The sequence below is a fragment of the Passer domesticus genome, chromosome 4 (genome assembly GCF_036417665.1).
Source record: "Passer domesticus isolate bPasDom1 chromosome 4, bPasDom1.hap1, whole genome shotgun sequence".
Lineage (NCBI taxonomy): Eukaryota > Metazoa > Chordata > Aves > Passeriformes > Passeridae > Passer > Passer domesticus.
In genome coordinates this window covers 2,278,722-2,304,996 of record NC_087477.1, presented here as the reverse complement: position 1 = coordinate 2,304,996, position 26,275 = coordinate 2,278,722, and the positions used below count along the sequence as shown (strand labels likewise).

Below are 26,275 nucleotides of genomic sequence, written 5' to 3'. Positions count from 1 at the left end.
CAATATTAAACAATAAAACTTCTCACTCCTCCAAAAAAAAAAAGCAAACTCAGAACAGTCCCTTCCCCGAGTTGCCGCTCGGCTCACTCAGTCTTTGATCAGTCTCTCTGGTGCTGGAAACGCCGCGGCCCAGGCACGGCCAGGGGTCCACAGGTGGAGCTGTTGGTGTTCTTTTGGGTGTTCAGTCTAGAGCAGGCTTGAACCGGTCTAAGAGAAAAGGAAAAAAAAAATACAGTCTAGGGAACTTCTTTGCCTCAGCTAGCTAAAACTAACTAAAAGTAAAAAAAAAAAAAAAAAGGGTAAAAAGGAGTTCTGTCCGGTTGTTTGTACATCTGCAGAAAACACAGTTCAGGAGCAGGAATGTGGAGGAGTGAGAGCAGTCTGAAAACAAACTGTGCGCTTCTTCCCTCCCCTCTTCACTGTCTGGGAGAGTCTTAAAGGTGTAAAACTTATTATTTGGTATAAACAGAACAAGATGATTGGGGATAAAAGCATTATATAGTCAACTCAGGACATGTAGTTAAAAACATTTTGTGGATTTTAATTGTAATTTTTTTTTGTTTTGCTTACATTTTCATGGTTTTTACGCTTTTGTAAAAAAGCCATGGGAGAAACCTTTTTAATGAATAAAGGTAGTGGAGTTGTGAAGGCCAGTGGGCCAACAGGGAAAAGTCTACAACTGTCCCCTGGATGGAAAACCCCTCAAGCAATAACCACTCTTGTCAAGGTGAGAAGAAAGGCTTCTTCCAGCATGCCTTGCTGTGATATGCAGATTCAATGTATCCCATTGGCCCTTCCCACTCTCACCACCCCTGTGCCCTCATCCCATTGGCCCTGGTGTACTGTCCCGCCCCTCAAGAACCCTATATAAAGCTGTGCTTTCCCTGCCTGAGTGGCTCCTAGTCCCCAGACTTTCGTGAAGAAGCAGCTCAATGAAGGCTCTCCTTGGAACCCCACACAAAGACCCCATCTCTCTTTCTGCGTCGCCTGGATCTCAGAAGAGCAGAAATCACCCTGCATGAGCGCAGTCGTGCCTTGTGCTCCTGAGGAGTCTTTTCCAAGACACTTCTTTGGGAAGGTACTCTAGACAGCCACCCACCACGACAAGTGGTGCCCAACGTGAGGCAGCAATGCTAAGGGCCCTGAGGCCCTGATGATCATTGATTGCCAGTGTACCAGACACGCTCCCCTTGGTAAGAAAGGAGAAGAGCTGAGCATCAGAGGCAGCAGAGACCGGGTCAAGACCAACAGCCCCGTAAGTCTTTTTTTTTAAAGTGCTGTCAAGCTAGGACAATTTTATAAAGAAGACCCTGGTCTCATCCCCAAGAGCTTTCAGGCCAAGATTGCAGGAACCCCCAGTCCTAGTGTTGCGTGGGGGAAAGTTTACAGGGACAAAGATAAAGATGGGAACAATAATTACAAAGGAAGAACAGGACATTTATAAACATTTTAATTTATTTTTAGATTCTTAAGGGACAGAGTTTTCTAAATGGGATCTGAAAAGAATTGTTTGGTGGCTTTACAACACTTTTCCTGGTGCATCTGCAGGACTCCATATTTACCATCAACTTTTGGGACCTAGTTTGTGTGAAGAACACTCACTATGGCACCTGAATTGCTGCCCATATCCTCTGCCATCCAAGAGACCTTACACCATCATGCAGCACATCGAGGCCTCCTGCCTTTGGTCACGTCTCCCATAAAACCCCTTCTAGCTTCTGTGAAGCTCCCCTTATTCTGCCCCTCTCTTATTTTCCCATACCCTCCCCAGTCCCTGATCTTGAGTAGTGTTGGCCATGCCATCCCAGACCCTCCTTTTCAAGATGGTAATGGTCACACCACCTTGAAACTGTTTTCCAGCTCTTCACCTTCTCTTCCTGGCTCTGATCTCGCCTCTGGCTCTGCCTCTTCTCCCGAATGCACCACCTCTGGAGGCTCTGACCATTCCACCATAGGGCACGCCTCTTCTAGGGAAGATGGAACCAGAGACCCCGCTCCGGAAACCATTCTTTTTTTTACTCCGCCAAAATGGTGGCGCCCATAACCCCCCTACTGGACCCCCAGACAACTTGCTACAGTTACCCAACATACAACATCAGGGCTTCCACTCCCTCTCCTGAGAGGGTCTCCCCCTTAGTTGCCTCCACCAGCACCATACAGCCCCTGTAAAGCCAGGCTGATCCATCAGACAGTTTGGGACATGTGTTCCAGTGTCGAGAGCCTCCTTTAAATGCAGCCATTGCCATCTGGACTCCCCAAAGAAACTTCATATTCAATGAATTTGTGCCTGCACCAGTGACCACCGCCATGGATTGCAGTGGCAGGCATCTCCAGCATGCTGTGGCAAACTGCATTCAACAAAGTTTGACACCTAGAGCTCCCAAGTGCCGCCAGCAGAGGAGAAATCAGCACCAAGCCTGCTCCAGACAGCAAATTAATGTAACTGTACAAGTTTTCTATAGAAATCATAACACTTCCCCTTTTATTCCTCCTTCCTGGTAAATATATTTTCAGTTGTATTTAGATAATTTTAAGTTTAACCAAGTTCTAGATCACCTTGAATATATGTTTGTTTGATTAACCTTTTACAGATCCCCACTCTTCATTAAAAAGGAGTAACTTGATTTAATAGTATTAATTGAAGTGATGTAAGCTATTCAATACCAGTACTATTATTTTGTTGGTTAATGTTGATTTAGTTTTTACAGACTGTTATTATCTCTTTCAATTTTAATATATACAAAAATGTAAATAGTTCTCAACTAAAGTTACAAGAAGTTAATATGACAGAAACAATCCTAACTCCCATTATTCATGTTAAATCTTTAAATGCCTCTATTTTAATTAATTGGAAAAATCGAGTTTTTAGAATGCACTCTTTATACCCTGTCTATTGTCCTTTCTGCAAGGAACCCCGCAGAAAGAAAATATCATATTGTAAAAGTATGTGTCTGTCATAGGTTAAGAAGGAAGTGAGTTTTTTTGGGAAGCTGTGATTAAAGCAATCAGTGCTTAGATTTGAATATTGGCACTTAGCTTGGCCACTGAAGGTATGGAGTGCCTTTGAGAACACCAGGGGTGAAAAGAGCAGAGAACTCCTAAGAGAACTTTCTTGGTCCCAGTCCGTGAAGCAAGTCAGACCTTCCCTACCCAGCCAGGGCTGGGTGGGGGAGGCGAAGCCTTGCGGCTGGGTGAAGTAGGCCGGAGCTTCAGGCAAAGGAGGGGAGGTGAAGGCCTTGTAAGATGAAAAAGTGGAACAGCCCTGAAAAGCATTGAGCCACCCCCTACTCCCCAGGAGAGAGAGAGAGCCAGTGCCTGTGCTGCCTTAAAATTCAATATCACAGCCTGACAGCACAGCTGGCCAGAAGGAGAAGTAAGGGATGTGGCACAAAAAAAGTGCCCAGCAGCCGTGGGAGTTCTGGGCAGACAGAGGCAAAAATTTTAACCCCTTTGTAGAATAAGAACCTTACAAACACTGATCCTCCTGCATCTGAATGAGGAGAGAGAGATGAAGCAGTGGGCAAGTGTGATGAAAGTGAGTACAAGTGAGAAATGTTACAAGAGGTGAGAAGAATCCTAAGTGTGAAGAAATAATAGAGTTGCCTTGAGCTGGACTCTTTCTTATATGGCCATGGACAGACCTATGTTTTTCCTGTGACACAGAAACTGCACTTAGGGGGAGGCAATGCCTTGAAGCCAAAGAGAGTACAGTGAAGCAGTGGCAAGAACAGAGACAGCTGAGGAGGGTGTGAGATGCCCTCTGTCTTCAGAGAAGAAGATCTCTGTTTATGAGGCCCCTCGGCCCCAGGGGGTGAAATTTGGGAAGGACTGGTGTCCCGAAGTTAAGAGACTGCTGCTTTTGTTAGAACTAGGTGGGGCATCCTTAAAAGAAGAACCCTAAAGGCAGTTCTGGTCCATGTGCAGTAGTGAGAGCACTGGACATGGAGGGAAGAAGTCATGAGAGCAGATGTTCTCCGAGCAGTGCCACGAGTGACACGGAAACACAAGAAGTTCCAATTGTGTTTCTGGGGGAAGCCTATAATGCAAGGGGAGACTCCTCTCTCCCTGATAGACTTGAGAGTTGATTATTTGAAAGGTGATGATAGACTCAAAAGTTGATTATCTGAGAGATGATGATAATGTAAAAATCTGTGGTGTCATTTCATGCCATGAAGGAAAGGGGGGGGGGGGGGGAGGAGGAGGGATGTATTGGGAAAGTTTTCATTCTTAGTTTTGTGTCTGTTCCTTTTTAAATGCTGCAAGTTAATAAAGTTTGTCTCCTTTATTCCTAAATTGAAACCTGTTTTGCTCTGTTCCTGATCACATTGCACAGAAGCCACTCAAGAAAATGTATTTTCATAGAAGCACTAGCACTGTGCCAGCCTCAAACTCAAACCATAACAGTGTCTAATTTGATGTTTGATTTTTCACTGGTTGAAAAAGTTTTTTACAAATGATGAGTTTTATTTTGTGTTTTTATAAATGGTGTGTTTTACTTTTGCACCTGATGTGTTAAATTACAATTCTCATTAGTAGAAAAGTAAGAGAAGTTTTAATGAGAGTGAAAAGCAAGTGAAAATAAGGTGTGTGTAAGCTGTCTGATTGTAAGACAAGGAGTGATAGTATAGAATACTTGAAAGACTGTTAAAGGGAAGAGAAAGAGGAAAAAAAGGAAAAAGAAAAGAGAGACAGTGAGAGTGAGGAAAAAGGACTGGTTTACTTAGATTAATGGCATTAAGTTGAGAACAAAGAAATGAAAGAAACGACTTTCCTTAAGTGTTACTTTGATTATTACATTAAACTTATTTTCTTACCTATACCTTTCGATCTTTACATATCTCAAAATTAATTTCCTGTGTGTACCCCTTTCATGTTTAATCTTTCCATTAAGATTCTTTATTGTCTGAAGTTTAGCTAAAATTATCAGTTCTATAATTGTCATTGTCTTGTTAATAGTGTTTTACTGTTCATTATTATGTCCCTGGGAATCCCTTTATGAGTTGTCCTAATGCCTCTAGAAGTTACCCCGTAAGTATGAAGGAATTTAAGTTGAAGAGTATTCTGGGGCCATAACTTAAAGATTGTTCTCCTGTTTCTAAAAGAAATAAAAAAGAGGGAGTTGTGTAGTGCCCCTGCCCCAGGTGGCAGGGATTCTACCCAGACAGACAGCATCGGTTGAGGGGTGTGATTTAAAGAAGATTCCACCCCTCCACCCTGTGGGGCATGTCCCTGGAAGTCCGGAAAAAGGCATTCCACTCCATCTTGTCAAAGAAGGAATGGCTCCAGAATGTTCTTCCTTTCCTGTACCCCCATTGGTTTCAATTCTACTGCAATGTGCTCACCTTAGTTTTTTCCATTGGTTGTCCTCCTCGATTCACCCATTTGCAGTCCCCTGCTCCTTCTGCTATTGGACCCTGACCCTAAATGCCACCCCTAGCCTGTCATATAAAACCCATGACTACCCCCTTGTTTCTTGTCTTGGTCGCTGGCACAATAAAGGATTGAGGCTTTTGCTAAAGCAAGAAGCATCCTGTTGCCTGCCTTTCCCTGTTGGTCATTGGTGCCTGCCTGAGGTCTGAGACTCCAGGGCCCAGGGGAGTTGTTGCAGCACAGGCCCCATGCCACTCAATTTGGAATTTTAGGAGGTGGCAGGCCATGGGGGGCCACAGGACCCTGGGCTGGATGCAGGTCCCTGGACACGAACGCCAGCCGTTTTTCATGGGCAACAAAACTGAGCAGGCCAGTTTGCTGATGTCCTTTCCAGGAGGTGCTTCCCACTGCCAGGGCAGCATGAGCTTTAGGTGGTACCAGGTTGCCTCTGGGAGACATCCTGCGCCGTCTGGGATTTCAGGAGGCAGCAGACTAGTTGGGGTCACAGGCCCCTTGGCTGAACGCAGGCCATTTTCCATTGGAAACAAAACTCACCACCCCAGTTTCATGGTGTCACTTTGCAAGAGGCACTTGGCACTGCCAGGGGAGCCCGAGTTGGAGGTGCTGGAAGCTTGGGTCTGGGAGACATCCTGTGGCATTTGGGATTTTAGGAGGCAGCAGCCCACTTGGGGTCACAGGCCCCTGGACATGAATGCCAGTGGAGGAAAGATCTAATTCTAAAAGCATGGCCCAGGCAATGCTCCTTTGACAAGTTCTGCCCTGAGCTTTCCTTAGGAAGATCTGAAATGTTCAATGTCACCAGCAAAAGCTCCTGCAATGGCTGCTCGCCATCAGAGCAGGGCTGTCAGCTGTGAAACAAGTGCTGTCACAAGCAGCAGCTTACCCAGGGCAGCAAATCAAGTGCTAGGAAGGAGCTGATCTGAAGGCCAAACTTCCTTAGCTCCTTCTAAAAGAGCTGGAACAGTTCCTCATTCCAGTGCGGTGGAATGCTTGGCACCACAGTTCTAAGTGAGAACTGGGCACAAGTTTTCTCTCACTGAGTGCTGTGATGGTTTCTGGAGGAGCTCTGGGCTCCTGTGCGTGCTGGCCACAATGAGGAGAGAAGGAATCAAGTGCACTGACACTCCTTTGCCTTGAGCATAACCCAGCCTGGACCAAACACACTGAAAGGTTTCCCCCGTCTCAAAATGGCAGGTCCACTGTTTGACAACTCAGGTTGGTTTGGTGTCAAGGGATTTCCCTCAGAAATACTCAGTTTGTCTTCCTCTGTGCCTTTCCCTCAGCAGCCTTGGGGATGCTCCTATGTGAAGCCATCTGTCTCACAGAGTTTGAGACAACTTAAAACAGGATACTGTGCAATAAGTTGTCTCCTCTAAACTGTTGCAACAATCCCTTTCCAGGAATAGGAAATTATTACTAATAGATGAAAGTGGAAAAAAACCCCAACAGTTTATTAACAAACAGATCCCCCTATGACACGTGTTACAAGGTGGAGCCGGGATCTCTCTCAGGAAGAACAGGAGCTGTCATGGAGTAGTTCTAGCAGCTGATGAAAGCTCGCTGGCTCGTCTGGCATCGACTTTCTCCCAGTGGCAGAGCTCCATGGAACAGTCACAGCAGGTGAAGCAGCTGGGCTGGAGCCCCTCAGTGCCTTTTCTCCCTGGCGTGGCTCAGCTCACAGACTCTTGGGCTGGGAGCGGGGCTGCTCCACTTCTGCCAGCACCATGTCCCTGGGCTTGGACAAACAGTTTTCTGCTAGGAGAGCCCTGCACTCTGTTCCACATATCTTTCATAAAGGCCCAAACCAACTCCAAACACTCAGTCTACAGCAGCTTTTCACAATGGGCTGCAAAAATCGAGGACTGCTGCAAGTGAGTGTTGGAAGGCTCTTGTCTTGCTCCTGCCAGCAGAATTCTCTGTGATTTTATGCAATTTTATTCAGATGCAACAGGAGAACTGAGGTTTTTTATTAAAATATTCCATAATGAGTAACAGGCCTCGGGAGCATGAGGTACAGAACTGACATGTGAAAGCATAAGCATATCCTCCAAAGTGGTCAGTTTAATTGTCCATTTTATTACTCTTCTATTTACTCTACACTAAGAAGGAAACGCAAGCTTTGCTTGGAGGCAAAGGAGGCATGGGATACACTAGGATCCCTCGCAGGCTCACCAGGGCTGGCAGTGACAAAGCAGGCAGTCTGCTTCACTGAGAACCACTACAGAGCTACATCCCAATGCGCTTTTAAGTAGCATGGTATTATTAAGAGCTCCTTTTCTGCATGAGATACAAAAAAGGAGGTCCCAAATGATCTTCATGCAAGCATGCAGTAAAGACCTGATCCTGCTATCCTAATGAGGCTTTTGCTTTGGCAATTACACCCTTCCCATTCATCTTTTGATGCAGACACTTGCGGTCTTCCCCTACACCCTTGCAAGGCAGGCAGTTGCTGCTTCCCATTTCCTGTTCTTCCCTAGAGCCAGTACAGTGGCTGCTTTGAAACAAAAAGCCCTGAGATCTGGATAGCTTGAAGGAGCATGAAATGCTAATTGAGTGTTCATGGTGGTCATACCCAGGTCTGCACTTCCCAGTGCTCTGAAGCAGCAGCAGGAGGACCGTGCATCATTCCTGTTGGTGGATGTTCATGTTTCTGGTGTGCAAGAGCAATGACTTTGAGGAGGGACAAAAATGCCCCAATTCAAACAGTGGCTGTGCAAGGAGATGTGAAGTTTCACAGCCTTTTCTAGAACATTATAGAAAGATCTAAGAGAATACTGTGGCATTGAGTAGGTCCCTAATTTTGTCTCCATAGAAATCCCCAAAGGCCACATTCACTCTGCTGGTGATGGCAACCCCACAAGCTCACGGGCTAGTTTTCCCAGCAACATGCCACCCTGCCTGGGCTTTACTAGGCCAGGACTAGACCCATAGCTAAGCAAACACATGCAGCCAGGTGACATAGAATTTTTCTTTCAGAAAACCTAATTAACACATTCCCATGCCGTTTCTTCTGTAACATCAGTAGGTGGCAACCGTGAGAACTTTGCTGGCAAAAGGTTACATTTTCCACTCGGCCTAGAAGTGTTTTTCCCTAAGGCAAAGCAAAGTGAAATGTGAAGTTCAAAAGCTTCAAATGCCTATGAAAGGAAACTGCAGAATAATTTCTGGAAAGGCAGCATTGTCAATGATCATGCAGCCCACCCACAGCTGGAGCTGCATCCAGAATTGCTTCTTCCAGCTGTGCAGGAATTCATTTCAGTGGCAAGCACTGTTCCATGATGAACAAATTGTCCCCTAGCTCGGGCTGAATGGCACCCAGGCTGCGGTACAGATTTGAGGAACCCTTGTCACTTGTTATTGGCCTCCCAGTGCACTCATCCTTCTGCAAACAAGGTGCAAACAACACAGCTGGGCTGCTGTCCTGGGTAAATATACATACAGACGGTTTTTCCAAATCAGTGCATCTTTTCCCAGTGAAAGACACGAATTCTTCTTACCTATGAAATTGTGATTGAAGACACCTGTGAGCCAGATCTGTGTGAGATTGCAAAGGAGCAAAGCTTTGGGGTTTGGGCACATTTCTCTTTGTTTCTTTGCTCAGGCTTTTTCTGAGCACAGAACACGCCTAGGTAGAAAGCTTTTGACTATACAGGATCTTTTGGATCCATTGTCCCCCAAATAAGTCAACAGGTGGCCCTGTCATAATGCCAAGTAACAAAGAGCAGCACAAATGACACAAAGAAAACATGGCCAAAGAGGAAGAGGAGAGGCCCAGTGAGGAGGAAAGGATGTGGTGGGACCCTGGCTCATTGAGTGAGCTGCACTCCCATAATCTCTAGGCTAGCAGGACCTGGTCTCACATTCTTCTCCTGGTTTATTTAAATTTAATTTATTTATTTACTTTTTTTTCATCATCAGTATAAAATATATACAATTAAAAATATGTAATCAAGATTTAAAGGTACAATCAAAACACATTTATTCAAAACTACATCTAAGGATCAGAACATATGTACATCTACTACAAAACCTAACATATAAATCCTATTCTTCAAACAATATTCATACAGGCAGCAGCTTCTTCCTGAACTTGGAGAAAAGAGAGCTCTTCTGTACAGCAGGCAAGGACTTTGTGGGTAAGGCACCATGGGAATTGTCCAGAGGAACCTTCTCAGTAAGACTGTAACCAGTCCGATCTGCAAAATGGAGACACAAAGTTTAACAGGGGCCACAATGCAAACCTAAAGCAGCTAAATTCCATATCTCATGGGACAGACTTCCTGCAAACTTCTAAAGAGCTGCACAGGGAAACATGCTCTTGCTGGCAGGCACTTGAGGCAGGACAAGGTAAAACCCTGGCCCACTTCCACAGGAGCACCCTGGCCTCTGGGCTGCCCTGGGACAGCAGGGAGCCCAGAGCCCTGTGCTCTCCAGCAATGGCTCAGCTGCACATGCACCCTCCTGCTCCTCTCCCTGCCCCACAGCTGAGCAGCCCTCCAGCTCCACAGGCACTGGCAGCAGCACAGCTCATTGCAGGGGCACATGCAGGGCACAGCTGTTCCCTGGCAATGTGCACAGGCTCTCTGGGCTGCCACAAGACCCTTCCTCCCACCAGAGATTGGCCCAGCTCCCCCTCACCTCTGTGTGAGGCTGAGTCATGATCAGCCTTCACCTTTTCCTCAGTCTGGAGTTGCTTCAGGCCCCCCATGCCATGACTAGGAAGGGCGATGGAGAGAGAGGGGGCAGGTGCACACCGTTCCTTAGCATTTGGTCTCTTTTGGCACAGCTAACAAGGCAGATCTGGAGGTGTCCAACTCAGCACGTTGTCATCTCTCTGGAGAACATCATGCCTTCACCAGCCCAACATTTTGGAGAGGTTTTCCCGCACATGTGGAGGCTGGCTGGCAGCACATCTCTTCAGCTTGGTGCCCATCACCTTGTGGAGGGCAGAGGCAAGCTTGGTGGCCACAGTGCGGACATTGGCGCTTCGCACCGGCAGCGCCTTGTTCTCCAGGAAGGACCAGAGCACGGGCAGGGCGTCGTGCTGGACCACTTCAGGGCTCCTGGCATAAACCCACTCCACAAGCACTGCCGGGAGAGAGACACAGCTTCTCAACCATCAGCCTAATGCAAACAGGGATCTACCTCTGCTCTTGCTAACTGGAAGCCTTCTGGCTAAGATCAGCAAAATAGCACAGAGCCCCATGATCCAGAAACGGGCAAAGCAGCTGATCATCCTGGAAACAGAACCACCAACCCCTCAGGACTAATTTCTCCAACCACAGCCTTGTCCCTGTGGCAGACTTTGTACCTTTACTAAATTATTGCACAATCACTTTCTGCATGAGCAATGAATGAAATGTCCAGTTGCTTTTTATTTCCATTAAGAAGTTGTCTAAACCCACACTGAAGATTTGGAAATGCACCATAGAGAAGAAATGGAGGGATTTCTAATAAAAGGGATTATTCCATTTTCATAACTTTGATGTCAAGTGCCACATGTTTAATCTGGCTCTTCCCTTTGCTCAGTGGCACACTGCAAAGGGCAGGATTAGAACACACCTCAAAATTCCAGCCTACCAGAGACGGCTGCTGCTTGACAGTTGGATTGGAAACATCAGTGACTAGCTGGTGTCTTTGGCAGAATGCTTCTGGGGCTTCCAACAAGCAGCTGTTTCAAACCTCAGGGTGCCTTAGAGAATTATCCAGACCCCATTGCTGTGGCATTTGAGCATCTCCACATTTTAATGCCATTTCCCCTCCCAATCTTAATGGCATTTTTTCTTATAATGTCCACTGAAGTAGGGGCATAGAGAGAGCAAAATGCTACACAAGGGACTGAAATTCATCCAAAACACAAGTATTTTCTCATATTGTCTCTGAAAACTGCTCTCTGCTCATTTTCTGAACCAAACTATGTCAAACACAGACAAAAATTTACTACCAACAGGCTCCTTGCATGGCAGATTTGGCTGAAAGATCAAATCCTGAAAAGCTCTGGAGACCATTCTTATTTTCTGATCAGGCAAAATGTTATCTAGTAGCCATTTATTATTCTGTGGTGGAAGAGACTTCATTTTCTCTATGCTTTTAATCCACTGGCAGTCATCAATATTAAAACAGCTCCTGAAAGTACCCAAACCCCAATTGTGCTAAGCAGGAAAAGGGTTATGATACCCATTTTAACATGGGAATTCATTTGAGTTTAAATACAATTAAAGACATTGGTGACTATTGAAGGTAAGGAACAGCTGTCTCTTCCTACTGAATCTCAGAGAGAACATCTACTTTTTCTAAAGTAGTCCTAATTTATGTTTCATTCCTTTATTTGAAAAAGAGATCAAAAGATCTGTAAAACTAAATTCCCTGTTGCTGGAGATCTACTTTTTTCAAAGCTCTTTAAAGGGCCTTTGACATTCCCAATCGCTGAACATGCCCTTTTGAGATTCCCAATGAAGACACAAAGTGTATTAAACCTTGCATTCAAAGATGTTGGCCTAATTAGCAGTGGCTTTAGCCCCAGTTAAAGCAAGGCTATCAATAGTCTGTTCTACTATATATTGGGATTATAATTTTCCCATTCCTTGGCTATTGCTGACATAGCAAGCACCTCTGAGGAATCAATTATCAGCTGCATTTGTAACATTTGGGACAGTGCTGACACAGGCAGACAGTGTTTGCACACCCTGAAATGCTCAGTCCAGTGCCACTTTGGCAGCACAGGCAGGGAGCCTCAGCACTCTGCTTCTGCCCCTCTGCCCCCAAAGGCTGCCTTGCACTAAATCCCTGCCTCTAATACGTCTGTTGAGTTTTGACCTAAGCTGTGACCCCAGGCTCTGCACAGTTCAGCCTCAAAGCTTTCCAAGAGAAAAACAAGAGTTCTGTGAGGACAAAACAAACTGATCCCCTGAAACAGCATTTGCCACCATTTTCCCGAAAAGATGACAGATGTCCCTGAGCTTCCAAGAGAGGAGCCAGCTGGGGTATTTTGAGTCCCTCCCTTTCCTGGAGCTGGGTTCTGAGATGCCTCAGTGGGAGCTCAGCCCCGAGGCCGAGCTCTGCCCCCATTTCAGGTGCTGCACAGCTCTGCAGCAGCCAGGGAAACCTGCCAAATACACCTGCCTTGGGCACTGGGCAGGAGGGACAAGCTCAGCACCTCCTGGTTTGGAGGAGCTACTCTGCTGTCTGTTCACAGGCATTGCCTGTAAATACTCCCTGGGAAGACCTCTTGGCTTACAAGGGGAGGCCATACCTGTGATACACTCCGGGACATCCAGCAGAGCTTGGCCACTCAGTTGATTCCACTGGTAGCTGAACTCCTTCAGCAGTGATACTTTATCTACAAGTGAAACACATGTTTCTGCTCACTTTTCTGAGACCATAGGAGAAAGGACAGTGCAGAGGGAAAGGGTAGGGGCAACCCCATTCTATAAAATAAAGTACATTTCTGCTGGTTTTTGAATCCTTTTCTTCTTTCCTTCCAGCCTGCTTGGCAGGGATTTAAATTGCAAAAGAAAAGCTCTCCTTTCACATTTGTAAATGCAAAGTTGTCTGCTGTATCAGGAGCTATGTTAAAACATTTCCCATCAGGGACATCAAGAGTTCAGTCACATGTACGCAGTGAAAAGATTTTGCATCCCAGAGCAAAAAGGAAGAACCCCATACTTGGGACACAGAAAGGCACCGAGTCAGGCAGTTCCTGAGTTCACAGAGCAGCTGAGGAGGAGAAAGTGGCAACTCCCCTTGAACACCTGCCTCTTCAACACTCCTATTTTCAGGCACATTTCCTCAGTGTGGCATTTTCAGAGCTGACATAAATCTGTGTGGCAAAGGAATTGAGAGCAGCCTTTGCCTATGTAGTTAACTGCTGTAGACATCTTGCCCCATGCAAAACAACATGTGGAACAGGGCATCATTGACAGCTGGGTTTATACCTGTTTGTTATAAAGAAATGAACTTGGGGAATCCTAAGTTCCCCTTTGAAAATAGAAGACAAAGAAGAAAAGGGGAAAATAGGCAGCTAATGCCTATCATGTAGAGCATTCCCGGTGGCTGCTCTGCAGGAGCTCTGATGGGTCAGTCTCCCTTCATGCCAAGAGCATTTGGGAAGTCAAACGGGGCCCAAGCAAACTCCAAACCCCCTTTGCCTCTGAACTGTAGCAAAGCTGTAGTCTGGGACTTGCTCTTCAGACAGGCAGCACAGAGCCAAGGGCTCCTGGGACTTTTGGGAAATGCTGATCACGTTCAAGCCTGTTGGGGAACGGGTGCATAAGGACTGCACCTGCACAGCTTCTGGGGGATGCCAGCTGGAGCTTTCCACAGACAACAGCAGCTATCAAGGCACTCAGCACTCTCTTGTGTCGGAGAGACAGAGACACAGGTGAGGAGAGTCCATGCCAGGGCTCAGCCTTACCTAAATGAGCAATGGATTCTTCCAGCGCTTTCACAGCTGCGGCACGAACCCTGGGGTCCTTGGAGTTCAGGTTCTTCGTTATTCCTTCCACCAAACCAATGATCACCGGGTTCAAGGCATCTTTCAGGACGCCTGTGATTTCTGCCAGCACATCCAGCGCCTTCTGCTTCACTTTCTTGTGGCTGTCAGATATTCTCAGGACAAAATATTCAAAAATCTGTGAAGAGAACAAACAACATGAAAGCTGGATTCACATGTCCTTGTTTGAAGAGTGGATGTAGCAGTCAGCAATGTAAAAGATGAGAGTGATCCTTTCTGTCAGGTCAGCACTTGCTTGCACAATTTCACTCTTTTCCTGTGGGCCACTCACTGGAATGGTGGTGCAACCTCATGCTGCTAGAAAGATTTTCTTCTGTTTTTAAGATGTTTGATTGGGGAGAGCACAGTTCCTATGGTATTTCTCTTCATCTATAAATCATTAAATCCATTCAATTTATTCATGCTAAAGACTACCTTTGCTTTAGAAGTATGGAAGCAGATGTTTACAATGCCCGGTTTTCTATACAGTTGCCTCAAGTACTGAGGGCAATTAGGATTTAGCCAAAACTACGGCTGGAGGAGATATAAGTTTTCTTTTGTTTGTCTCAGCAGCAGTATCTGGAGAAGTGCAGGGCTCTGATCAACTCTTCCAGGATGCAGAGCATTTCTCTAAGTAACAGGTAGACTTCTGGAATTTAATGAGCTGTACAGTTCTCATTAGAGCAGCTTCAGTCCCTTGACAGACACATCATCAGGCACCTTTTCTTGGAGAAAGGGGAAAAGCAGCTACTGGGAGGAGACGGCAGAGATGAGTCCTTAGCTGTTTTCCTCCTTTTCCAAGGAGAAAAAAAGACCCCCCAAGAAGGGTGAGCTCTGTTTTTACCAAGAGGAATAGGAACAAGGATGGAAATGAGAGCCAGAGTTGTGCCTGGGCAAGACTAGATGGAGTATATGGAAGTATTCTTAAAAAAACCTGGGTTTAAACCGACCCAGTCTGATCTTCTCTTCCCTAGGTAAACCCATTTTTGGTCTAGAGAATAATTGCCATGCTTTCAGTGGCTGGATTGCCTTCACTTAACCCAGCTGGGAGTAGGAGAGAGCAGCAGTCACACCAGCAGAAAATTCTGTCATCATCTGATGAACAGCATCAATAGGCTCCTGCCAGACGTATACAGCTGGACTGAAATAACTTGTCCTGAAGCCTGGACCTGAATTAAATTTGCCTGGGTAAGAGGGACCAGCATGTCCCAAACAGCCAGGATGGAATGCCAAGACACACTGAATTAACTTTACTGCTACAGGCTTAGGAAAGGAGCTAAAGGAAAGGAGCAATGAAGATACCCTACATACTTGGACAATGTTAGTGGAGATGAGCTGGGGGCTAGTTTTGCACAGGTCTTGGAGGAGTGACACTCCTTCCATGCGCGTCTGAAACCCCTTGGCCTCCAGGAGATTGTAAAGCTTCTGGAGCAGCTCCGTTTCTTCCTCAACCGGAGGTAACGTGACCTGGGCTTGTGCACGGTGTAGGAGGCATCCATCAGAGGTAGATTTCACTCTGGAAAATAAATCCAAATTAGGACCTGTCGGTGATAATATCTTCAGTTAATTGTGAGCAAAACATCTTCAGGAGCTTTCCTCATTATGTGATTTCAAGCTGGAAAATCATGAGGCTCTGAAAAACAACGTGGACCTCATGACAATTATTACGAGAGACAATCTGCAAGGAACATTCTTGCCAGTGCTGACTCAGGAAAACCAAGAGATGCATCTGATCTATCTTCAGATGGCTGCCAAGGCACACAGTTCACATTGCTTTGTGGAGAAAGAGAGACACTACTTCCAAGTTTAAATGCCTCCTCATATGGGACGTGTGTGTCTTATAACATGGAAACTCATCACTCCGGAGAAGTGTCTCTACAACCAGGCATGACAATCTGCAAAAATAGCTCAGGTGCATCTGAACAGATGAACAGGGCCATATGTGAAGGATTCAGAAAACCAGTAACAGAGATAAAAACAGAAGCCAGACATCCCAGAACTATGCTCACATTTCATTTGCTTCCCTAGAGACTAGATCCACAGCTTAACAACCCCACTGGGAACAATTCTCCTGGATCAACCTGTCTCTTCCATGAGCATGGAAAGATGCTAGCTATGCTACTGAGGCATGTGGTCACTTTCCTGCCACTGCTGAGCGTGACAGAGCTAAATAAATCCCCTCTGTGATCAGAGGAGAACAGGTACAAGTAGCTCTGCAACTGCCGTGAAGAGACAGCAAGGACCAAATTCCTGTCTTAAATGCTGATTGCAGCACAGGACAAAAGAAACCAAACATGCTGTCTCCATCAAGCAAATCATATGAAGGACAGGAATATCAAGACAAAAAGTCCACATTGAGACACCTGTTGCCTGAAGTTGATCAGGAATTGCATTGCTACTTACTACTCAAACTTGATCCTGTTTCAGGGTAAGAAAACCATGATTCAGCCAGGCCAAACCACATGCATGAGAACTGCATCTTTGTGGAATGGCATCCTGCTTCTAGACTGGGACTTCTCATCAAAACACCCATGTGGAAAAGACTCCACTCAGATGAAAAAAAAGCCCTGGTTGAATTTCCTTGTCCAAGTCAGGCAGCAGAAACTTGGCCCTGTCACAGCCTCCATAACACTGCCCTTGTCACTGCACTGGATCATCTGAGCTGTAACCAATGGGGTCTTTTTGTCTCCCGATTTTTGTGAAAACCCCTCCAGAGAAGTTGTGTTCAGCCTAATGCAGAAGTAGACTTTTTTTATCATAGAGCATTTGTAGGGAAAGAGAACAATCTGTGGCACTGGCCATCTCTGCCAGAAAGATTTTCCTGAGGAAGAGACATGTAAAGCTTGTCATGTGCTTTGTCACATCTGAATAAAGTGCTCAGTACTGTTTGCTAGAAGACAATGTGGCCTGGGGCTTCTTGGAGCCATCGTTCCTCTTCTTCACCAGCTCCTTGACAGATGGGCGTTCAGCCTTCTGGTTTTCCATCCCCTACAAAGACATAGAGAAACCCCATCAATCTTTAGAGTATAAAATAGGAAATTCCCTGTTTAAAACACAAGTTAGAACCAGGATCACTGCTACCAAGGCTTAGGGAAACATTTCCTAACTTACAGATGGAAACAGGGATTCAGTGATGCCAACTCTTTGTTTTCAATAGCCCAAGGCAGGTTATGGGTGCTGCCAGACTGAGCAGCAGTCTAAAATCCCAAATTCATTAGTCTTCAGCATAAATGGGAATAATGCAAACTGGCAGGCAACGAGTGTTCGTAAACAACAGAAGCAACAGAAAAAAATGGACTCTCTGGGGATTGGCCCATAGTGTTGGAAGGATTTGGTTCAACACTCACTCTCCCTCTGCCTGAACAAAGGCATGCTCCCTTCTGTAATGTCGATTAAAAAAAATAAAATCCCCGCCCCCCCCACAAAAAAAAAAAAAAAAAAAAAAAACAACAAAGGAATTTCCACAGGATGCTGCTGAATTCACCAAGCTTTTTCCAGTTCCACAGAGCTTGACAGCAGGGCAGTATTCCCAAAAGACTGTAACTGTAGTAACTAGGATTGACTTGGCCATCTTTTGTAAATTTGGAAATTTTTAGTACTACTACTTCCAGTATCTTTTGCAAAGACTCTGTTCTTTTCAGAAGCACTATTCTCACTTAATTGCTTTACTGGGCAGAGGAGGGAGAGCATGGTGGGGCCTTACACTTAAATGTAAACCCATTTGTTCTCTTTCCCTTTCTTCTTTGTGAATGATATTGAAAATATTCCAAACCCCACTTTTTCCCTAATAACATCAATTTCTTTGTGGTCTGCAGATGAACAGGCTGAGGATTAACACCTCATTCCCAGGAGAAAAATTATTCAGTAGAAGAAGAATGAGATCAAGACAGATTGGGGATGTTTGATCTCACATTAGCAGTGGCAATACTTGCACAAAGGAGACATTTCTACTGCCAAGCACTTACTTTCTTCTTCATTCTTGTCAGAATATCCTCCAGGTCACAGGTGGAAAGAGATCGTTCCAAAAGCATTTTAAATTTTTGATGATTGAGCAACATCTTCACCATCTCCTGTCCATAATGCCTAAGGAAGGAAGGGAGGAAAGGAAAGAAAAGTGAACAAACAAAGGAAGAGTGTGAACAGAAGAGGCTTATACCTTAAATTCATCATGTGCAATCCTTGCACAAGAAGGCATTACCTACTCAGCAAAGAGGGAGATTTACCTCCACTTGACACTGCACAGTGCTGTCAGATGAACACAGGAGGCAAGAGGAGAATGTGGGGCAACAGAAAAATACCATTTCACTCTGAAAATGTGGGTGTGCTCCTCTGGGATCAAAGGATCCCAGGGAACAAGCAAAACACATCTGCTTTGTTGTCAGAGCCTATTAGCAGTGTCTTGCTGCCATTGCACAATAATTTGCCTTTCTTTAACTAGCAGGGAATCCAGGACAAAACACCTCCTGCATCCTATTGATTATTCTATACTATATGTATGCACAGGGGCAGCTAGTTGCTCTGGTGTTCTTGGCAGCTATTAATGGGAATTTCATCATCAAAGTAAGAGGATTTTGGTGGTTTGGGTTGATTTTGCCACTAGGAAATCACAGTTTTCTTCAAGAAGAAATTTGGAGGTCATTGAGCCACAGATAAAAACATTCTAGAAATCTGCAGAAGGGGTTTTATAAAGAGTGAATACATTGTCTAAAGACCCCTGAAATATTTCTAGGAATGTATTAAGTTAATGAGAAACAGATGTTTGGGATCCTTCAGTGATGAATATTAGCCAACACTTTGGCTTTGTGTTGTGCACCTAAAGACAATGAAAACTGTTGGACTGGCTCATCTGAGCTCTTTTGATCTCAGTAAAGAATCCTTCAAGCCACAGGAAGTTGGCAATGCATCTTTTTGCTGGCCAACCTCAGGTTACCCAGTACAGTCATTTGCCCAGGCAAGCCAGAGCAGTGGTCACAGCACCAAGGCTGACAGAGCTCAAGAAGCATTTAGACAATGCTCTCAGCACATGGAGTAACTCTTGGGGTGCCCTGCACATGGCCAGGAGCTGGACTGGATGACCCTGATAGTACCCTTCTAACTCAGCATATTCTGTGATTCTATGACCCTTATCCACACATTGAGGTCACTTATTATTGCCTTGAGTTTCCAATCTTTTGTGCTTTTTCCTTTATGGCCAGACAGGGAACGGTTTTCCTGTTTCAGGAAGTGAAATGAGGATCATTACCTTGTGTCCTTGTGACAGTCCTGAGCAAGCTTCCCTGCCACGTGTGCCAGCCTCTCAGCCCTGGCTGTGCCTGCCAGCTTTGTGACTCCAGTTCTCTCCATCAGGGACAGGAGGAGCTCGGCCCCACACTTCCGCACCTGGGCGTGGCGGCTCCTGGGAAGGAGAGAGCAAACCCTGGGGCACAGGGAGAAGGAGCAGCAGCAGCACAGGCCTTGGCCAGAGCCTGCTCCCTGTCCTTGCTGGGGGAAGGAGGCCTGCCTTCTCCCTGCAACTTTAGACACCGCTAGAAGGTTCTGAACTCAGGTAAACACAAAGCTAGCATTGTACAGAAGGACTGCCTGCAAGGCAGAGGGAGGAATTCAGTCTCCCTGCACTCTCTGATACCCAGCTCCTTTCTCAGTATTTACTCTGAGAAAGATTAAGGAAATAGATTACATATGAATGATTTAGAAATTAAAGACAACTCATGCTGACCCATCAGAGGGCACCCAGTACACAGAGCTGCAGCAGGATTGAGGCTCTTTCCACCCATGATCCCCAAATCTGCAGACCTCTGGGAAGAAACAAATGCAGGGAAAACACATTGTGGGCCATGAAGTTGCAGAATATCCAGCAATGCAGCCTGTTTCTTCTGTGAGGCTTGGCAACAGATACATCTGAATGTTTTACCCTATTCCAAAGCTGAGGAAAGGAGGGACAGGCAGTTTAGCCAGGCTGTCCTGTTCTAGAGAGTGTCTCTTGGGAACTACCAGGCCCAGCACCAACATTTAAGGCAGCATGTGCTTCAACTGTTCCATGGCAGTCAGGCTGTGAAGGTGCCTTTAAAGTGATTCATCATCCCAAGGCTAACATGAAACATGAGTTTGAATAGAAAGTAGAGTTCTATGGCCAGGACAGTCATACAAGAGTCCTTTTGGCAGGAGCTGCACCTGCTGTGCAGGCTGTGCCACACCCAGCAGATTGTCCCCCATGTGCTCCACACCCCAGCAAGTACCCTCCTCATTTCTCAAGCTAATGGCATCATGAGGAGACATGGCTTTCCCAGGGCCCCTGTGGTTAGTGCTGTGAAATACCAAACACCACTCACAGCTGCAATTGCAATTGTCCCTCTTGCCACAAAAGCACAAGGCTCTATCCTCAGCCTTTGCAGGCACTTTCACTTCCCCACCAGTCACCACAGCTAGGAAAATCTGACAGCCTGGGAGAACTCCAGGAAGCAGCAGGAAGCTGAGTCAGAGGAGCTTTCATTTGGGTATCAGGAAAAAGGTTTTTCACCCAGAGGGTGGTTGGGCACTGGAACAGGCTCCCCAGGGCAGTGGTCACAGCACCAAGCCTGACAGAGTTGAAGAAACATTTGGACAACAATCTCAGGCACTTGGTGTGACCCTTGGGCTGTTCTGTGCAAGGCCAGGAGCTGGACTCAATGGTCCTGATGAGCCCCTTCCAACTCCCCATATTCTAAAGTTCTGGGATTCTGAGAACTAATAGGCTGCAGGAGGGCAGAAACAGGTGACAAGAAGAGAGAAATGACGTTGATTGGAGAATGAAGTCACTGAGTTCACAGAAGATGCAGCATACAGGACCCTTCCCTCCCACCATTCCCATTCTCTGTCTCATCCCTTCTCCCTCCCACACACTAGAAGGTGAAGAATATCACTAAAAGAAGAACAACCTACTTGACTCCCATGTCCATGAGAGCAGTCATTGCTCGTGCAGGAGTCACATTCTCCACCATGATCCCCAGGGTCTGACTGGCTGCTTTCTGAACAAATTCTGGGGAGTTGGACACCATCTGCAGAAGGACCCGAGCAACCTCATCTACCTCAGAGTCCATGTTCTTCTTCAAGGTCACAAAGAGCTCTCCCAGAGTGACAATTGCAGAGTAGGACACCTTGGAACGGAGGTTGGCCACCTGGACAAGTCATGAGGGGAAACATAAGAATCACCTTGAAAAGAAAACCAGTTGCCTGCAACAGAAGTCCCAGAAAATGACAACACATCCCACTGTGTCCAGAGGAACATCAAAGTACAGTAAGAGCAGGAGAGCACAAGCACAGAAAGGCTTTTACTCTGGCACCAATTTCTGGTCTCACACCTGCTTACTGCAGGCCTAAAAAAAAAAATTTCATTCAAGTGTTCTACTTAACTCTTCTAAAATGTTCACAGCTTTGATTTTAAGCCCTTTGACTAGAAAACTGAAGCAAGGGCTGCTTTCAAATCATAAAAGCACAAATCATAAAGATAGAAGAGTCAGGTGCTCCTGTTCAAAAAACAACACCAGCAGCTGAAGCACTCAGCCAGGAAACAGAAAACACAGGCTCAGACCCAGAGACCAATTTGCAGTGTTGAATTACAGCTTGGGCAGAGACTGGGACTCTGGCAAATAACCTCATTAGTGTCTCAGTTTCTGCATTTGCACATTGCATTATAAAGGCACCACACTCAAAGACACGTGTCAGATACCCGACCTACCAGTAAATACAGCTACATGTACCCACAGATCCTACAGATAGCTGACAGAAATTAGAAATAGAAGGTCTAAAAGCAGAAATGAAGGCAGACCCTGAGCACACATGGAGATGAACAAGCACATACCTACTCTACACACCATGTATGAAGTATGTGGGACAATTCAGAACAATGTTCTCACCTCGCTGGTAACTGCCAAGCAAACGTCATGAAGTCTACACAGCAGGACCTCTGAATGGGACCCAGCCAGGTGTTTGATGTTGTAGAGTCCCTTCTCCTTCATCTCCCTGAAAGGCAGAAGATTGATTTTTTCTCTCCACCAAGGCAGCACCCTCTGAGATTATCAGGCTGGCAGCTCAGTCAAACAATGGGAGGTGCTTTTCAAGGAGTACTTAATTTAGTTGTGGAAAAGGTTGCCACAGGATGATGTGGCTGTCAAAAGCCTACACAAATCCAAGAGGTGAATAGAGGGGTTTCAGAGTGGCCATTTAAGCAGACAGCCTTTCTGAAATCTCTGGCACATGATGCCCCCCTGGCACTGCTTCCTAGAAGCTGTAGACCAGACCAAACTGCTGTTTCTTGTCACCTCCCTGTGCCTGTCCCTGAGACACAGTCCCACCTGGCTGTTATTGGGGCATTTTCCTTTTTTGTCAGCCCCAGCAGGCAGTTCAGCACTGAGAGTCTGCACTGGCACTCTGGAGCTGAGTTTCCCCTCTGCCATCTAGGCCTCTCTCTGTCACCCCCTCCACTCCTCCTCACATATTCCCCAAAAAAAGCACCAGGATGTCCCAGGAGATTCCCCCCCTGAGCAAGAACTGTTGAAACTCTGGCTTTTCCCAAAACCCCCTACCTAAAACAACCCCCACAACAGCAACGTGTTATTTAAAAGGTGCAAACAACTCTGTCTCTCAGCACTTTGTGCAGGGCCTCAGCTACAGGAAGGAATGTGAGGCATCAGGGCTGCAGCACAGGGCTGGCGACTGATCCCACTGGCACCCCTGAGCATCATCTGGACCCCCTACACCTGCAGAAGCTCTCTGCACCTCACAGGGCACCCATGAGAAATGGGGAAGAGAAAGCAGAAGAGAAAGGACAAAACAAAGGTGACTGCACAAGGAGATGCATCGTGGCAGATTTTTCATGCTCATCCCAGTGTGTATGGAGTCCTTACCCCTGTGTGAATGAAGCATCTACCAGGGAGTGATCAAAAAGACATTAAAAAGAAAACCAATATCACCTAACATTTGTAGGGTTATCACCTCTGGGCCTCCTTCTGCCTGTGTATAATTTTGGGACACATGGTGAGTATTGACAAAACATCTCAGGCCCATATGAAGCAGTGAGAAGGAAAAAGTTGAATTCCAAAAGTGCAAGATTCCTAGAGGATTTCATTTCTTTTTCCTTCTCTTCTGCCATGAGCCCTTCAGGAGTAATGAGAGGCTGAGGGACTGGACAGCACAAGTCCCTGGAGGAACTCCCTGGAGCTGCTTCTGGGACTCCCATGCAGGAGGTCACAGGGAGACGCTGTCACCTGCCATTGCTGTCAGCAGTGGGGGCAGAGAGGAATCTTACTCAGTCCCACTGGGCCAGTGGCCCAAGGCACCCAACTCTCTACACTCAAAACTTCTGCCATCCCCTCAAGGTTTCCTTTGCAGCTCCATGGAACAACAGGCAAAGCGAGGAAGCAGCACGGAGCTGCTGCAGCTGGAGCAGTGCTGCAGAGCAAGGCCAAGAAAAGGCTGCTCTCAAATCTTTATCCTCTCACTGCTCTGGAGTGCCCTTTGTCCACTCTGGGCTCTCGGGGGCTCAGAGGTACTAGCAAGACACGATTCTAACCTACGTTAATGCCAAGAGGGACACAGAGTGAACAAGGCCTTTCTTACCAGTCATCGCTGCCGAGCAAGGAGAGTGCCTCCAGCAAGGAGTGCTGTGGGTCTGGAGAGGCTCTGTCCTTCTGCCCATGCCCACGGAGCGGCTCCTCTCGGCGCGGGGCACCAGTGGCCGTCTGCGAGGTCACTGCAAGGAGAGGGTCGGCCATGGGCGCTGCGGCCCGGGCAAGGCACCCCGCCATGGAGCGGCCTGCAGCCCCATCTCCCAGCCAGGGTTCCCTGTGGTGCCAACTGGCACTGGCTCAGAGACTTCCCTGCTCTCTGGCTCCTGGGGCTCCTTGCTTTCTCCCAGCCCCCCAGCTGGGCACAGCTCCAGGCTAAACCTGACAATTGCCCCGCAGCCCCAGCTCCCCAGGGCCACAGGTGCCACGGCCAGCGGCAGGTTCCTGCGCCCGCAGAGCTCCCGCTCCCTGCCAGACAGCGCTGACCAGCAGCACTCGCTACCCAGGAGGGAACCCCTCAGTGCCCCTCTTGTCTCAGCACCCTGATTTCCCCAGCCCTGAGGACAGGGGCCCTCTGCAGCTCCCTGAGGAGAGACCTGCAGCTGCCTGGAGACAGCACCAAGCCAAGCCTGAACAGGCCAGCCCTGCTGGGCCCGGCTCAATCCTCACGGAGCAGCTACCAGGGAACAGCCATACCTGACCCTTCCCACCTGACAGCGCCTCTGTTCCCACGGACTGCAAATATTCTAGACAGCAGGCAGCTGAGTGCACATACATTTTAGTATCCGTACTATTGGGAAGGGAGTACTTTATGGATGTTGTTCTTTCCAAACATCATCAATCTGTACTCTTTCAGAGGTGCACACTGCCTGTATTTCAAAGATGCTGAGGTGAAATTGGTCATCTAATGGATATGTTTGCAAACTCAGTATGTTCTAAGCTTTCTCTTGTGGAAAAATGTAATTTCCAGACTAGACAGTTGATTAAAAAGGTTTCCAAATGCACTCTGAGGATAAAAATATGCAAATACAGATCCACATTGTTGGCAGACACACTCTCTTGTTGATCAGTTGACCTGGGTTTGCCTTAATTAAATTTTATTGTAAGGAAAAAAACTTAGAGGGTATGAAGAAAATCAGATGATAAATGCATTTCTTAGGAAACCCATTTGTCATCAAAAGCACTGCCAATCAAAAATTTCATGTTGTGCACTAAAAAGCTCATTTTCTAATGTGTAGATGAAAACATTTGAGCTGTCTACAATGATGGAGTATAAATATTGCACAGAATCTTGATGAACTGCCCTAGACTTTATAGGGTTTTTGTGCTACCTTGCATATTCTCACCAAGTATGGAGGAACCATAACAAGAAAAATATTCAGACAGGAGCTAATCTGGGTGTCCCTGAGGTACCCCAGCCACTGACACCAGTGATGTCACTGCAGAAGTCTGTAGACATACACATCTGGATTCAGTATGAATGGAGAGACACCTCAGGCTAGTTCTGGTCAATTCTGGGCATGGAAGTAGCATCACTAGAAAAGAGCATTGAAGTATCACTCCTAGCTGCCATCTTCTTATCTCACCCTGCTTGGGATCACAGCACAGGCAGGCTGCCCACAAAGGAGAGAAAAGAGCCACTAGGGACTATCTGCTGTGTATTTCCTGCAGGCAGCAAACAGCCTGGGAGCAGCAGGCAGCCCCTCCTGGTGTCATCGGCTGCACATGGCTGCTGTATTTGCTGGGTGACACAGGAGGCACTGCTTGTTCCCTCTTGGCACTGCAGGCTGTGGGATGGCAGCAACGAGGAGCCTTCGGGCACTTCTGGGAGCAGCAGCAGCACGACTGCACCAAGCTGCTGACTGCCCTGCAGAGACAGCCCTTGCTGGGATAGCAGAAAAGCTGGCTGCAGAACTGGACAGCAGCACAGGCAGAGGGCCAGATGGTGAGTGAGCAACTGATGGTGGTGGTTCTCGCAGGTGCACGGTGAGCACACCCTGGCAGACTGCCCTGCAGCTCACCCTGCAGTCACAGCTGCCTCCTGGCACCAGTGCTGTAGTTTGGACTATCAGGATGGGCAAAAGCCAGAGCTCAGGCCTTTACACTACTTGATTCAGCTCAACTTTCCAACAGAACTCTAAGAACCACTGCTCCAGCACTCCCAAGCTGGAGTAACTCAAAAGTAGATTTGCTGCTCATTCTCAGGACAGACTACGGACCCAAGATCCCAGCTGTGCTGGCTGAGGCAGGAGGCAGTTTGTACTCCTTGTGCAAGGAAAAACCTGTGTGGAAAAAGCTGCCATGGAGCAGGCTTACCTGAGGAGCTGCGTGGGAAGCTGCCATCCCCATGGATGATGGGCCTATTGGGCAGTAGGGACACATTGTCCTGCTTCTTCAAGACCTTCTTCTTCAAGGCACTACCAGGGTGTTTTCTCTGCACTCTAGAAGCTGTGCCATCAACAGGTGGTAGGCTAAAGTCTGCAGGGACCAAAGAGGAGCTTCTAAGTGCAAGGCACTAGATAAGGTAATGATGGAAAGGGTGAGAAAACTTGCCAGAGCTGGGTAACATCTCTTTGTTATCCCAAAGAACTTCACATATAACAATGGCACACTAATATGGGAAAAAGAATCACAGATTCCTAGAAGAGTTTGGGTTGGAAGGCACCTTTAGGCACTATCTAGTCCAACACCTGTGAGCAGGGACATCTTCATCCTGATCCGGTTCCCCAGGGCCCCATGGAAGCTGGCCTTGAACACCTTCAAGGATGGACCAACAACAGCTTCTCTGTGCAAACCCTTCCAGCTTTTAATCCCCTTCCTTTAAAAAAAATATCTCTAATATCTACTTTAA

The 26,275-nt window shown here is 46.8% G+C and overlaps 2 protein-coding genes and 1 long non-coding RNA gene across 3 annotated transcripts; all 3 read right to left on the bottom strand.

Moving 5' to 3' along the window:
- Positions 1-9,353: 9,353 nt before the first annotated feature.
- On the bottom strand, positions 9,354-10,846 carry LOC135298362 (uncharacterized). Its single transcript, XR_010360350.1, has 2 exons — positions 10,030-10,846; positions 9,354-9,587 (listed from the first exon to the last, which is right to left on the bottom strand). It is a non-coding gene; the product is annotated as an uncharacterized LOC135298362 (long non-coding RNA).
- Positions 10,847-12,682: 1,836 nt separating this feature from the next.
- Positions 12,683-18,023, bottom strand: LOC135298361 (TOG array regulator of axonemal microtubules protein 2-like). The gene is made up of 4 exons (XM_064415918.1): positions 17,848-18,023; positions 16,767-16,870; positions 15,194-15,398; positions 12,683-14,021 (listed from the first exon to the last, which is right to left on the bottom strand). The coding sequence occupies exons 1-4, from the start codon at positions 17,947-17,949 to the stop codon at positions 13,578-13,580; spliced, it is 855 nt and encodes a 284-aa protein (XP_064271988.1). The 5' UTR covers positions 17,950-18,023; the 3' UTR covers positions 12,683-13,577.
- A 463-nt stretch (positions 18,024-18,486) lies between these two features.
- Positions 18,487-23,664, bottom strand: LOC135299810 (TOG array regulator of axonemal microtubules protein 2-like). Its single transcript, XM_064419234.1, has 5 exons — positions 23,477-23,664; positions 21,775-21,880; positions 20,801-21,036; positions 19,125-19,277; positions 18,487-18,496 (listed from the first exon to the last, which is right to left on the bottom strand). Exons 1-5 carry the CDS (start codon positions 23,662-23,664, stop codon positions 18,487-18,489), a joined length of 693 nt encoding a protein of 230 aa, XP_064275304.1.
- Positions 23,665-26,275: the final 2,611 nt, after the last annotated feature.